Source organism: Mixophyes fleayi, chromosome 10, assembly GCF_038048845.1.
Source record: "Mixophyes fleayi isolate aMixFle1 chromosome 10, aMixFle1.hap1, whole genome shotgun sequence".
Classification (NCBI taxonomy): Eukaryota; Metazoa; Chordata; class Amphibia; order Anura; family Limnodynastidae; genus Mixophyes; species Mixophyes fleayi.
The window spans coordinates 52,099,195-52,114,064 of NC_134411.1; the positions used below are offsets into that span (position 1 = coordinate 52,099,195).

At 44.3% G+C, this 14,870-nt stretch overlaps 1 protein-coding gene across 3 annotated transcripts in view; it reads right to left on the bottom strand.

The window, feature by feature from the left end:
• PACS1 (phosphofurin acidic cluster sorting protein 1) overlaps positions 1-14,420 on the bottom strand; it is a 112,294-nt gene extending 97,874 nt beyond the window's left edge. For 2 of the 3 annotated variants that reach the window (XM_075188745.1, XM_075188744.1), the window contains exons 1-5: positions 14,145-14,420; positions 11,990-12,077; positions 10,902-10,991; positions 1,381-1,506; positions 169-313 (exon numbers count right to left, since the gene is read on the bottom strand). In XM_075188745.1, the coding sequence (XP_075044846.1) occupies positions 169-313; positions 1,381-1,506; positions 10,902-10,991; positions 11,990-12,077; positions 14,145-14,326 (631 nt within the window). In that variant the 5' untranslated portion in view covers positions 14,327-14,420. Of the gene's footprint in view, positions 1-168; positions 314-1,380; positions 1,507-10,901; positions 10,992-11,989; positions 12,078-14,137 lie in introns of all 3 variants that reach the window. The other variant, XM_075188746.1, reaches the window with a different exon arrangement.
• Positions 14,421-14,870: the final 450 nt, after the last annotated feature.

The window sequence follows — 14,870 nt, forward strand, 5'->3', positions numbered from 1 at the left end:
GACAGAAAGAAGAATGAATGGGATGGTCTCATGTTCAGTAAACACCCAATAACAGTCTTGTACAAGAGTAGGAACAAAATATTCTTAGGATGACCTACTAGTTATTGTGTAATGTATTTCTATATAAAAAAAAAAAATCAAAACAAAATAGGTATTACGTGATCATACCAGAGAGTTTGGCTTTTGGTCCTTCATGATCAATTGGTTGACTGGACAGTGAGTGGATGTTTATCTCTGCAACAGGAAAAGAAACGTCCTTGGCATGGCTATGAAGAGACAAGACGAGACCGCTCTCACTGGGAAACTGTAAGACCTGAGATGAACAGAAATGAGGAAGGGGTAAACAACTGAAAATAAGACAATCCCTTCTTTTGTCCTGAGTAAAAGGTCTACTCTTGGAACTTAAAATTCTGATTGGTATTAACAAATTTATGTTTGTTATAGTAGCAAAAATCATATCTGATAACAATTTGGGCAATTCGGCAGTTTAGTTCAGAAACAGCAGGACATTTGCTTTTAAATCTTCATGGAGAAAAAAACATGTAGTAAAAAGAATGTCGGCCCTTATGGTTACAACTTATATTGTTACGTAAATTTAGAATAGAATGTTTTCCTATAGCACATTTTTTAAAATTGGCTGCAAGACCAGCAGCACAAAAGAACTTAAGGAGTACCCAAAGCCTATTTATGTGGTACAGCTCTGCATAATTCTGCTGCAGATGTAATACCTTATCCATAAAGTTCTGGAAAGATGTAGAAGCAAACAGCTACTGTCCAATAAGCATGTACCCAATCTGGCAGGAAGTCTTATCTGAGAGCAAACAAATTCCTATGATGTGTGTTCTACTTTGGGACAAAACGAGTTAGGACTCCTGTTTATCTGGACCAGTATAGTGCCGGAGTGTGGATTCCAAGCTTCCGTGGACTTGGTTACTTTGTGTATCTGCCAAAAGCAGTAATTGGATTTGGTCTAGCTGGCAGAGGAGTGAACAATGTGGCTCGCTGGCTGAGACAGTGCTCCATAGGAACGGGAACATAATTCAAGAGAACTCTGTGACTATAGTGTAGGGTTGGCTAGTAAGGTGCTTTGTGTGGTGAACTTTGCAGTTTGTTTATTGCATGTACCCTTGTGTGATACGTAAATGCATCTATTTTTGATGCAAGATAAAAATAATATGCCTAAACTCTGCCCTTTGTCTGCCTAAGTGATGCGGAACCCAAAAGGTTTCCAGATGTCCCCAGTATGCTGACAAGGAGACACAAAACTTTACTACTTGAGCATAAATCCAAGGCCTCATCACAAAGATTATTTACTCCACACTATTTAAACAATAAATGTAGGTCAATATGCATAAATATCTGTCAAAGTTCTTGTCTCACCTCTGCCATATTTATTACCCCTACAGCCAGACTTTTGTAACCCAGGATAGTTCGATTCTTGTATCTCTTTCGTCTCTGCAACATGATCTGTAAGCGATTAGCATTTCGCTTTAAGAAGTGTGGATACTATGGAGGAAAGGATAACATAAGAAACAATTAAATACATTCCTAGGGAGACATAGATTTTGGCTTGCAGATATTGATATAAATAAGATAATTTTGACATGGCTTCACAGTTTGGGAAAGACATTTCAAAATTTGTAAACTCTAAATTTCTCTAGCACCATTTGGACAACACTGCAGACCATGGGGTATAGAGGGCGCTGTGTGGGGAGTAAGGCACTAAATCTAACAAACTTGTCTGGCCTGCTCCCTCCCCTCTATGCCTCCCGGACAGAGGAGAACTAGTTGTTTTATATTGCCCAAAAGAGTAGGGCACTTTTTAGATTATTCAATTTTTGATGCGATTTTTATTTTATGTATTTTCACTAGCGGTGTTCACTGAGTGAACACTGCACCTGAGAGCAGGGAGGGCACCAACAGCCCCCAATGCTGCCTGCTCTCCAACACTGGGCTTCCGGCCAAAGGTCACCCGGTCGCAGTAAACAGTGGACGGAGACAAAGATGTTGTACCAGGACAGTGGGGACTGCCCTAGAAGCCACAGCATGCAGCTCCAATCTCCCCTGCTACGGCTGAGAAGGGAGTGCCAGCAGAAGAGGACAGACGACAGTGGACATGCAGGCAGCCAGGAGGGAAGCCTGATAGTGGGCTGTGACAATTACAGCTCCCACCATTGTCTATTACAAGGCTGGGTAACCACTATGTGAAGGGGCTGTAGACAGTGGAGGAGTTGCTTCATCTCTGTAGGGTGGTACCTCCCCTCTTGCCGGGTTTCTGTGTGTTAAGTCAGCCATTTACTTATTGATTTGTCCCCATGGTAAGCAGTGTCCCCCAGACCGGATGAAAGAGAAAAGAGGATTTATGTACTTCCGTTAAATCCGTTTCTCTGATTCCGTTTGGGGGACACTGCTTACCATGGGGTTGTGGAGGGGAGCTTGGGAGTTGGCACCTAACTAGTTAACTTTAGTACTGCTGACAAACCCCTCCCCTCTACAATCCCCCTGCCTCTTCCTGTCCAGTTAGTTTTAACAAGCCCAAGGATAAAAAGGGTAGTCAAACAAGAGCACAAAGAAAAGCAGAAGGGAGGGATCGCAGTGTCCCCCAGACGGAATCAGAGAAACGGATTTAACGTAAGTACATAAATCCTCTTTTCTCTTTCATCCGGTCTGGGGGACACTGCTTACCATGGGGACGTTCTAAAGCAGCCCCCTAAGGGTGGGACTACTCCGAAAATCCCGCTCGTAAAGCACTACGAGCGAAATCTGCATCAGCTGATGCAAAAACATTAAACTGATAAAATTTTGTAAAGGTGTGGACAGAGAACCAGGTGGCTGCCCTGCAAAGCTGGTCTGCAGAAGCTCCATTTCTTGCTGCCCACGAAGCCCCTACCGATCTGGTGGAATGGGCTGTAAGTCTCTCCGCCACAGGACGGCTAGCCTTTATATAAGCATGCCTGATGGTAGACGTAATCCATCTAGCGATGGATTGTTTTGAGGCTGGCCAGCCTCTCTTATTAGCGTCATAAAGGACAAACAGAGAGTCAGTCCGTCTAATCTGGGAAGTTCTTTTAACATAAATGCGGAGAGCCCTAACCACATCTAACTTTTCCATCGATTGCTGATTCGCATGAGAAGTGGATGAGAAAACCGGAACTACTATTTCCTAGTTTAGATGAAAAACCGAAACTACCTTTGGAACAAAGGAAGGAAGGGTTCTTAACACCACTCTGTCCTCGTGGAAAACCATATAAGGTTCCCGACAGGACAGGGCTCCTAATTCAGAAACTCTACGAGCAGAAGCAATTGCCAGAAGAAAGAGGACCTTCCAGGTCAACCACTTTAAATCTGCCCTGCTCAATGGCTCGAAGGGAGGCCCCTTGAGCATGTCCAGAACCAAGTTGAGATCCCATGGAGCCGTAGGAGGGACATAAGGAGGCTGTATATGCAGAACTCCCTGGAAAAAAGTCCTAATATCTGGCAAATCAGCTAATTTCATATGAAAAAATACTGAAAGAGCTTAAACCTGAACCTTTAGGGAGCCTAATCTAAGGCCTGCTTCTAGGCCATACTGAAGGAAAGCTAACAAGCGAGGGAGACGAAAGAATGACGAGTGGCATGTCCTATTTTCGCACCACCTAATGTAGGCCTTCCAAATCCAGTGATAGATGCGAGATGAAACTGGTTTCCTAGCTCGCATCATTGTTTGTATTACACTGGAAGAAAAACCTCTAGCCCTCCAGAGGCTGGCTTCAACAGCCATGCCGTTAAATTGAGCGGAGGTAAATTCTGGTGATGGAATGGACCTTGAAGAAGAAGGTCGTCTCGATACGGAAGGCGGAATCCCGGACCTTCCGCCATAGATATTATTTCTGCGAACCACACACGCCGTGGCCAGAAGGGAGCTACTAGAATTACTGGCAGAGAGCCCTGCCGTCCTCGTCTGAGGACGCGAGGAAGCATGGGGATCGGAGGAAACAGGTGTCCCATCCTGAATTCCCATGACATCGTCATGACGTCCACCGCCACCGCTAAAGGATCTCTTACCCTTGCGCAGAACCTGTGAACCTTGCTGTTGTGTCTGGAGGCCATGAGGTCTATGTCTGGAAGACCCCACCTGTGGACCAGAGATTGGAAGGCTTCCGGGTGTAGTGACCACTCCCCCGGCATCATTTGGTTTCGACTTAGATAGTCCGCCTCCCAGTTTTCTATTCCTGGAATGAAAACTGCCGATATTGCTGGCACATATAGCTCTGCCCAAACCAATATTTGGGCTGCGATATCCATCGCCGCTGCGCTCCTGGTTCCTCCTTGTCTGTTGACATATGCCACGGCCGTGGCATTGTCGGACTGGATTCTGACCGGGTGGCCCTGAAGAAGGGACTGTGCTCCCGGAGGGCCAAAAGAATGGCCTTCAATTCCAATACATTTATTGGGAGAGCAGACTCCTAAACCGACCACCGTCCCTGGAGCCGGAGGTGCAGGATTACCGCCCTCCAACCTTTCAAGCTGGCATCTGTCGTGGCTATAATCCACGACCATGGTGCAAAAGATCTGCCCACATTCAAGTGATCCTGGCACGGCCACCACTGAAGAGATATTCTCGCCCTCTGAGATAGAGAGATCTTTTGAAGTTCCAGGTGTAGGTGTGATCCTGACCACTTCGACAATAGGTCCCACTGGAAAAATCGAGAATGGGCTCGACCGAAGGGAATGGTCTCGAAGGAGGCCACCATCTCTCCGAGTAGCCTCATGCACAAGTGCATTGAGGGTTTGGGGGAAGACAGAACCTGAGTAGTTACCTTTTGAATAGAGGTGACCTTCTCTACTGGGAGAAATATCCTTTGCTTGCTGATGTCCATAATGAGTCCCAGGAACACCATGCACTGACACGGAACCAACTGGGATTTCCTTGAATTTATCAGCCATCCGTGGCCCTTTAGGACCGCCTGGGTGAGGGATAGGTGATAGCCTAGGCAACTCTCTGTGGAAGCCTTGATGAGTAGGTCATCCAAATAAGGAACGACCTGAACACCCTGCAGGTTGAAGACATGCTGCCATTACCGACATAATCTTTGTGAAAACCCTTGGCGCTGTTGAGAGGCCAAAGGGGAGGGCCCGAAACTGATAGTGAACTGATCCCACCGAAAATCTGAGCAGGGACTGATGGTGGATCCAAATGGGAATGTGGAGATATGCGTCCTTTATATCTATGGACGCTATGAACTGATCTTTCTCTAGGCCGTTTATTACTGACCTTAGAGATTCCATCCGAAATTTGTCCACCCTTAAGTGAACATTGAGGCCCTTTAGGTTGAGGATGGGACGAAAGGAGCCGTCCGGCTTCGAGACTAGGAACAGGTTGGAATAAAAACCTCTTCCCTTCTGGCAATCTGGAACCCTGCAGATGACCTTCTGAAACAGAAGAGAAGCTACACAATCCTGTATAGCTTGTCTTCTTAATGGATCTCGGGGAAGGGGAGTCTGGAAGTAACGGCGTGGAGCCGGGCCCAAAAGGTCTATCTTGTACCCTTCTGAAATAATCCCCCAAATCCAAGGGCCTCTAAAGGACTGTCCCCTATGGGAAGAGGCCCCACGAAAGGACTGACGAAAAGAGCTGCCCCTCGGGGCGCGGCTCCTGTTAGCATATACTGGCAAGGAAGTGCTTTTGCCCCCCGTTGCCTGAGAAATAAGGGTATCTAATTCCGGCCCGAACAAACCGGATGCCGAAAAAGGAATAGTTTTAACGGACCTTTTTGATTCCGCATCACCTTCCCAGGATTTCAGCCAAAGCGTCCTCCTTGCTGAAATGGAGGCCGCCTGAATAGAAGAGGAAACCGCCGCCGAGTTCTGGGCCGCCTCATAAAGATACCCAGAAGCCTTCTTTAAATGCAAGGCTAGGGGAAGAAATTCGGAGTCCTGTAAGGCCTCTGCCAGCTGGTCTGCCCATGCCTCCATGGCTCTAGCCACCCAGGCTGAGGCAAATGTGGGTCTGAAGGCAGAACCCGCAGCCGCAAATATGGATTTGAGCTGGGATTCAACCTTGCGGTCATTGGCGTCCGGAAGGGACGCTGAACCAGGGGCTGGAAGTAAAGTATGTTTTGCCAAGCGAGCAATAGGGATATCCACCTTGAGAATACTCTCCCAGCGAACCACTTCTTCTTCCTGTAAGGGATACAGGGAAGAGAACCTCTTGGGAATAGAAAATCTTTTATCAGGGTGTTTCCATGCCCCTTCAGCAATATCGCTAAGTTCTGCGGAAGGGGGAAAAACGGCTGGCCTTCCTCTTGGCCTTTTTAAAGAGACTTCTGTCTCTGGGAGTAATATCTTCCGGCTCTGGGAGATCCAACGCCTGTCTGACCGCTAAAACCAAATCGTTAACAAATTGGCCTTTAGAAATTTCTCCCTGCTCTGAGGAATGACCTTGGTCAGTATCCGAATAAATTTCCCCTTCTTCCTCAGACTCATCCTCAGAGTCTGAGAGGACCAAGAGGGGATTAACAGATCTAGGTCTCTTTCTTTTAGCAGGTGGGGTGTTAGAGGAGTCAAGCAACTGGTTAAGTTTGTCCAAACCTCTTACAATAGCTGTAGACCATGCCGGATCGGTAGCAACCGGGGCTGGGTCAGTCTGTAATGATGAAGGTCCCGGCAAACTCAAAGCACTAGAACCTGAGGAAGCCGGGAGGTCTGACTGCGTACTAGCATTACTAGCCACAGAAGTTGCCACAGTAGTCAGCAACTGGTTAGAATGAAACACCATCTGAGCTAAAGAGCTAACCGACTGTGTCAGGGAGGTAACCCAGGCCGGTTCCACCGACGGTGGGACTGAGAGAGAGAGAAAGAGAGAGTAAAGTATGTAATGAACAGAGAAATACCAAGTAATCAACTGATATATTTTTAAAAGTTGTACTTGAAAATTGTAAACACCATAAATATCTATGGCTAGTAGGAGGCTATAGTGTAAACCTGCTAGCCCAGTATTACAACATCAGATATGTGTGTAATTTAAGGTGATACGTAGCCCAAGGGCCACAAAGGGGAGAAGTCCGACAGCAGTCCTGTGCTTTCTCCTCAACTCTGTTCCTCTTCCCAGGCTTCTGCTGGCGCCAGAAAACTTGGGAAGGACCATCTCTCTCTCTGTAGGGAGGGGGGGAACTCTATGTTTTAGCTCCCCCTCCTTCCGTTTTGCCGATATCAGCAACTATAATTTTCAAAAAAAAACAGACTTGCTTCAAAACGTGGCAGAGTAGTGGAGACCTCTAGGACAGAGGTATCCGCAGCGGAAGATATCCGACGCCCCCCTCCTATGTATGAGGGTGGAATCTTGGTATAGTCCCCTCCTTCAGCGCTGCTGCCGAAATCCAAGATGGCCGCCGGCGTTTACACTATCCGATAACCGGCGCTCTATGCCTGTAATGGCAGCGCTGGTTATCGGGGAGGCTGGAGGAGTGCAGCGGTCCTTGAGACCGCTTGTCACTCCTTTCAATCAGGCACCCTCTTCTTTTACTTTTGGTCCCTGTCAGTGAGAGCCGCTGGCTCTCAGCTGACAGGGAATGCCTGCGCTGCCAAGCTGTGAGTGTGTTCTCTATAGTAGAACACACTCCAGCACTGCCACCTGTAAAAAAGTAAAAAAATAAAAGAAAAAAAATAAAATTTCTTAAATTTAACTAAAAAATGCTGCCCAAACTCCAGGGCACCTAAGAAAAACTGGACAGGAAGAGGCAGGGAGATTGTAGAGGGGAGGGGTTTGTCAGCAGTACTAAAGTTAACTAGTTAGGTGCCAACTCCCAAGCTCCCCTCCACAACCCCATGGTAAGCAGTGTCCCCCAGACCGGATGAAAGAGAAATAGCATTTTCCAAAATGACTTGGTATGCTGAGGCATTAAGATTGCCCTTCACTGGAGCTAAGGGACCTATACCAAACCCTGAAAAGCAGCCCCATACCATTATCCCTCCTCCACCAAACTTCACAGCTGGCATAATGCAGTCAGGCAGGCAATGTTCTCCAGGTATTCAACAAACCCGCACTCACCCATCTGACTGTCAAACAGAGAAGCAAGATTTGTCACTCCACAGAACGTTTCCACTGCTCCACAGTCCAATGTCAGTGTGCTTTACACCACTCCATCCAACGCCTGGCATTGGTCTTGGTGATGTGAGGCTTGCATACAGCTGCTCAGCCATGGAAACCCATTCATTACGCTCATGCCACACAGTTTTTGGCTTACATTAATGTCAGTGGATGTTTGGAACTCTTCAGCTATGGGATCAGCAAAGCGTTGGTGACTTTTATGCACCATGCGCCTTAGCAGTCATTGACCCCACTATGTGATTTTACGTGGTCTTCCACTTCATGGCTGAGTTGCTGTTGTTCCTAAATGCTTCCACTTTCTAATAAGATCACTTACAGTTGACCATGGAATAGCCAGCCGTGATGAAATTTCACGAACTGTCTTACTGGAAAGGTGGCATTCTATCACAGTACCAGGCTTGAAGTCACTGAGCTCTTCAGAACGACCCATCCTTTTTTACAAATGTTTGCAAATGGAGACTGCATGGCTAGGTGCTTGATTTTATACACCTCGGACAATAGATCTGATTGAAACACCTCAATTCAATAATTAACAGGTATGGCCAAATACTTTTGTTCATATAGTGATATACCTTCCCTCCAATCCCGATGTAGCCTTGGGTACTGAAAAAGGCCAAGCAAGAGGGAGTGCAGATGATTCTCTTGGCTCTAGACTGGCAACAACGGTCTTGGTAGGTAGATCTTCTCGGCATGGCGATAGATCCGCCCTGGCGACTACCTCTCAGGCACAACCTTCTCAGTCAGGGGCTGTTCTTCCATCAAGACTTAACATAACTGGCTTTGACTGCCTTGCGGTTGAGGCCCTGATTCTCAATATGAAGGATCAAAGCCAGGAAACCAGCGTCTTCTAAAAATTAACCACTGGATCTGGTAGGCCTACATTGGTTGGTGTGAAAGGCGTGGTACCCCCACCTCTTCTTTCAGTCTGGCTGCTTTCTTGGTGTTCTTCCAGGATGGCATGTACAATAGCCTCTGCCTTGCCTGTTTTGTTTCCAGAGATTGCTAGCGGTGTTGCCAAAAGTCCACAACTTTCTACAGTGGGTACTTAATGTCCAGCCACCTATTGTTCCTAGGGTGGCGCCATAGGACCTGATTTTAGTTCTTACAGCATTGCAGAAGTTGCCGCTCGAACCATTGAAATGTATTACTTTGAAGTTTTTGACCTGGAAGGTTTACTTTTTGCTCGCTATTTCATCTGCGAGATGGTTTCTGAGTTGGTCGTTCTGTCCTGGCGGTCACCCTTACTTGTTTTCTATGCAGAAAGGGCTGTTTTGCGCACCATGGCCTCTTTCCAGCGTAAAGTGGAGTCCAAATTTCAACTAGGATATTGTTCTCCCTGTGTTGACCTAGGACTTATAATATGGTAGTCTGGATTCCTTTCTTCTTTTGGATGTGGTTCGGGCCCTGAGGATCTATGTGGATTGCACAGCCTCATTAAGTAAGACCGATAGTCTTCTGGTGTTATGTGACGCTCACAAGTGTGGATGGCAGGCCACAAAACAGACTGTCACCAGAAGCATTACATCTACCATTCATCAAGCTTATCTCTCAGTGGGATCTCCAGTTCCTGATGGGCTTATTGCTCATGCCACCAGGTCTTAACCCATTTTGGGGACACTGCACTCCCACCCTTTTGTTTTGACAGTTTTGGTTGTATGTTCTGTTTGAATGTGCCTTTTGTTACGTCAAGCAGTGCGGCATAAACTTATAGAACAGGTGACGAGGTCTTCACCTTTAGCAGCCGCCTTTCCCGTAGAGACTGGTTATGCTCATAGGTACTCAGATGCCCCCAGGTCTTAAACTCTAAGTAGTATAAGTTTATACTCACAATGCTGCGCACAGGTACACGGAACAGAGGCAGGCCAGCGATCTTGCAGACTGGCGGAGCACCAGAGGAAATGTAAGGTACCAGCAGGGTCCGGGTCACAGGGAAAGGTTTAGTATCCAAGGACAGGCGATAGGTCAAGGTCACAGGCAAAGGTTCAAGATCCAGGGACAGGCAATAGGTCATACACAGAAAATCCAATCAAAGGTACTCAGGAAAAATGGCTCAGGAGCAGGCTATACGCTGAGAGACAGAACTATAACCGGCAGTGAGGCTAAGCCCTCCCTGCCTTATAAACAACCACTGGCCAATGGGGTAAGTGGAGCGATCAGCCCTAGAGGCTGTCCTATTAGCCCCCACCTGCTAATTAGCGTGCGTGCCCGGCTGCACCTGGACGCCGCACTATGTCCTACAGCGCCCCGACCGTTGCCTAGGCAACAGCCGGGACGTGACCCGGAAGTGACGTCCCGGTCGTCATAGCAATGGCCGGGACGCGGAATAGAGTGTTGCGGCGGCTGGGCACCGCCACTGCTCGCAACAGTTTTAGGCCTATCCTTAAGGCTTTGTTAGTATATAAACTGGTTCTCCTCTGCCTGGGGGGCATAGAGGGGGTGGGAGCAGGCCAGACAAGTTTGTTATATTCAGTGCACTCCCCACACAGTGCCCTCTATACCCCAAGGTCTGCAGTGTCTCCCCAAATGGGTTAAGAGAATTGGATTTTAAGGGAAGTACAAAAATTCTCTTATTTCCATGCAGAAATGTACAAGTGTACTATGAGATGAGGAATATGATGAATGTACTATGAGATGAATATGATTTTGTCAAGCAACAAACACAAAATTACCATAAAAAAAAAAAAATTGTAAGAGAAGGGTAAAATAAGTTTCAAAAAAATAGAGAAAAAGAAGGAGATATAGAAAATATAAAGAAAAAAAGAAAGATAAAAGTATGTCAGAAATGGGAATAAAAAGAAAGCTATTGAGTTACCTGTAGGGAGAATGTTAGCTGTAGTTCAGTCTCTGAAACCCCGCTAGCTGGCAGAGAAATTTCATTTGAGCGCAAAATTCGTTTTGATCCCTAAAAAATCAAAACGTTCTCTCATTAGGTAGGACACTAGCCCTGTTTTAAGAGCATCAAACAACATAAAATACAACTTATACAACATAAAAAGGAGTATATGTTTTTATTAATTACATATTGATAATTATTTAATAACAAAGATAAACTGATCTGTAGTTAACCTTAGAGCTAAATGTTTTAAATTACATTTACAAGTGTAATCATCTTGCTGCTGGGATTATATATGCACAATACATACAAATCAAATTAATGTCATTCTATTTTTTTATTTTACTTTTTAAACTGTGCTTGCATGTGTATTCTGCAGCTTTAAATTTATAATAATAAATAACTTTCTTTAATTAAAGTGCAATTGTAAATAATAGTATCTTAAATTATTGTATCAATGATGGAAAATAATGTAAGTGAGGGCAGTAGTGTTCAAACTTGTTAAAAAGTAACGGAACAAGCTTTATACAGCAGTTAACTTGCCAGTTAGATTGAATGAGATTGATGTTACCAGAACTTTCCTATTGAATGGGTGCACCACAGAATGCATACGGTGTCTGCTGCAACATTTCAACACAATCTCCAGAGGAGCTTTGGTACAGGGCATGGGGACCCATGTACAAGCCTGTTAATGAAAATACGCTACACATCTCACAACTAGTACAAATAACTACTCCTGCTCATACTAGTGAAGCTGTATAAAGTACACAACAGGAATAGACTATGGTAAAATGCAGTTCAAAAAAATGTGTGTACCCACAGAGAACACGCTCCTCAGTTTTCAAATATTTCTGTTATTATATGGGAGAAGGGGAGTGTAAAATCATGCAACTGGGGGGAGTGGTGTATAAAATTATTAGAATGCAACTAAGGCACGTGGTGTATAAAATGTTATAATGAAATTGTCCAGAGTATAAAAACAAAATGTATGTTCGGGCTGCAAAATTGAGCTCAAATCTGAACATATATACATATATATGCGTTGATACCAGATTTGTCCTATTTACCTGAAGCTTGACTGCAATGACAACAGATGGTAAATCTTTATCTAGGTCTTTCAACATAACAAGTTTTCGTAGAGTCAGAGAAAAAAGCCTGGGAAGAAAATATATATTACTTTTAAGTGGACTCATCAACAAAGAAGTTTATGTCCTCAATGAAAAGTACATCAACTACTACTTGTATAAACTGCTAGCCGTTTGTCCCCACAAATGTTTATTTTTCTTCTATGAAGCCCTGTAATTACACTCAGGAAGGCAACAGACTAACCTCTGTTAAATATTTTTTTTCATGTATTGATTTTATTTAATATGTGTCCACATTTTATTGTGTAGCAGTTTATTTCTATGTTTGTATTTTGTGGTTTTGCCCTAGCGTACTACTTTTGAGTATTATTTATTTATACTGGCCTCTGGTGAGGATTTAGGCTTGCCAACTGCAGTCTGGGATGATGGTGTTACTAACTGCTGTAAGAATAGCGTGAAAGAACACTGCCTTGTAGAAAAAAGTTTTCAATGGATTAATTAAATAGAATTGATGATACGTAATTTTAATAATAAATTTAGTTGAATGACAGAGAGCTTCCTACAGGTTACCTCAAGTACATGCAACTTCTCAAATCAAATTAATTGAATTAGACACATACCAAATGTCTTATTTAATCACTGCATACTTCACTGCCTATATGTTACTGTGAAATATGAAGCTGCCACCTTCAGTCTCACACTAGCAACCCAGTAAACTTTGTGTGCATGAGCAACCAAGCAGAATCTCTGAAGCTTGCCTCATTCATTGCTCCTCACAGAAATATATAGTCACACAGACTAGGCCCTCTGATGACTTAAGGAAGAGGATTAGTCCCTGAGAAACATGCTCAAGTATGCTAATTACTTCACACCATGCTTTCTGAGAGCTGAAAGCTTCTCACCACACTCTCAAAGCTTCAAAGCAAAAATCCCACTTCTAACACACAAATGTTTCTTAAAATACTCATGTTCCTTCTGATAGGCATAACCAGACAACTTTGGTAATTTCAGTCCAGTTGAAAACATTTTAAAATAGCCTCCAGAGACACTTTACTGCTCAGTTTGTGCAGTGAAAAATGTTATTTGAAGTTCTACAATGTCATCATGTCATGTTTACTAAATTTGACATATACTTTTAACCATTTTAAATACTTATCAATAAAAGCTAACTTATAAAACACAACGGATAAGAAACACATTATAAGAATTCAATCTAACATGCAGAAAAAGTTGGGTCAATTTCCAGAGGCTGACCTTTAAAACTAGGGACTGGCCGTGGAAATTATGGACAGTTGACAACCATGTGACCGAGCAAAAAAAATCATAGTAGTATTTGGTGACTAAGAACTGATGTTTGAATATCCCTATAGATTTTGGTAAAAACATGCATATATTGGTGTAGAAGTAGTTGGAATTATAGCATTACCAGGTCTGCAATACACAGAGTCCCAGGTTTTAATTTGCTTAAAAAAAATTAAGCCACTAAGTGGCGGTTCAATGATCACAGAATAGAAGAACAGAAGAAGAGTAACCAATGTTTCCTACTCAAAAATACAACATCCTAGCATCAAGACAGGCTGAGCAGAGTAAGCATGTTTATTTATTGGATTTTAAATAAAAAGTCTGAGGGGAAATTGATATATTATTAAGGCATATTCATATGCCCAAGAACAAAATTGTAATATTTAATAATTACATGTTGTTCAATTACCTAATACTAAGTAATTACAATATAGTATGTCCAAACAGATGTTACCAGACCTTTCCTAGTGAATGTGTGCAGCAGAGAAAGTGTAGGGAGAATGCAGCACCATTTCGACACAAACTCCAGAGATGCTTTGGTACAGGGCATGTGGACCTATGCATCTTGCTGTAAATGGACATACACTACAAGCTCTACACATCTCACATACTAGTACAAATAAATACTCCTGCTCACACTAATGAAGCTGAATAAAGTACATTACAAAGGTGACCATGGTAGCTGAATCTCTGAAAATGTGTGTACCCTGAAAGAACTAACTGCTCAGTTTTATCTACTTTTACTTATTCATACAGGAATTAAAAACTTTCCTAACGTCTCCCGCCCATTCAGCTGCAGGTGTGAATGACATCACGACACGTGCTTACGTCACACCTAGGTACGCAGGCCGCACTGCCTCTGTCTGTCTCCCAGGTAGCGTATAAGTTCATGCGAACCGGGCCTCCTGCGGTCGGGGCGGGGCCAGTAACGGGAACGTCACCACCAAGGGCGGAGCCCCCCGGTGTGGAGATGACAGTGGCCCCCAAGGGCCCCGTAGACACAGAGCGCTCGGACATGGCGGAGAGATCAGTAGAGACTGAAACAACAGCCAATCGTGGGAGGAGAAGGAACACTCGTGGTGGGGCGAAGCACGGCCAATCACAGATGTACGTCGCTTGTAGCGCGCGCCTTCCCTCTCACCAACCAATTAGCGCCGCTGAATGATGTTTACGGGCCGGGCTTCCTTCACTGACGTCATAGCTGCGTTGTCCAATCACGGTGGAAAGTAGGGAGCACGGATGCGACGCCTTGTCTCTAGTCACCTACAAGCTACAATAGGCAGAGCAGAGCATGTATCTGATAACATTGCTAGTTGGGAGTGAGATGAGAGTAAACAGAGGTTTGATGCAATATGTCGTGCAGGAAATAGCTTCTGCGAGTTATCCATAATACCTCTGACACGTAATTGTTTTGACATTTCATTGTACAATAGGATTGACATTAGTCTTATATTCCATATACACGAACTGTGTCTGTATTGACTAAATGTTTGCAATATGCCACAGCATATAAAAAATATTTATATAAATAAATATAATTCCAGCACATTTGTCTATATAT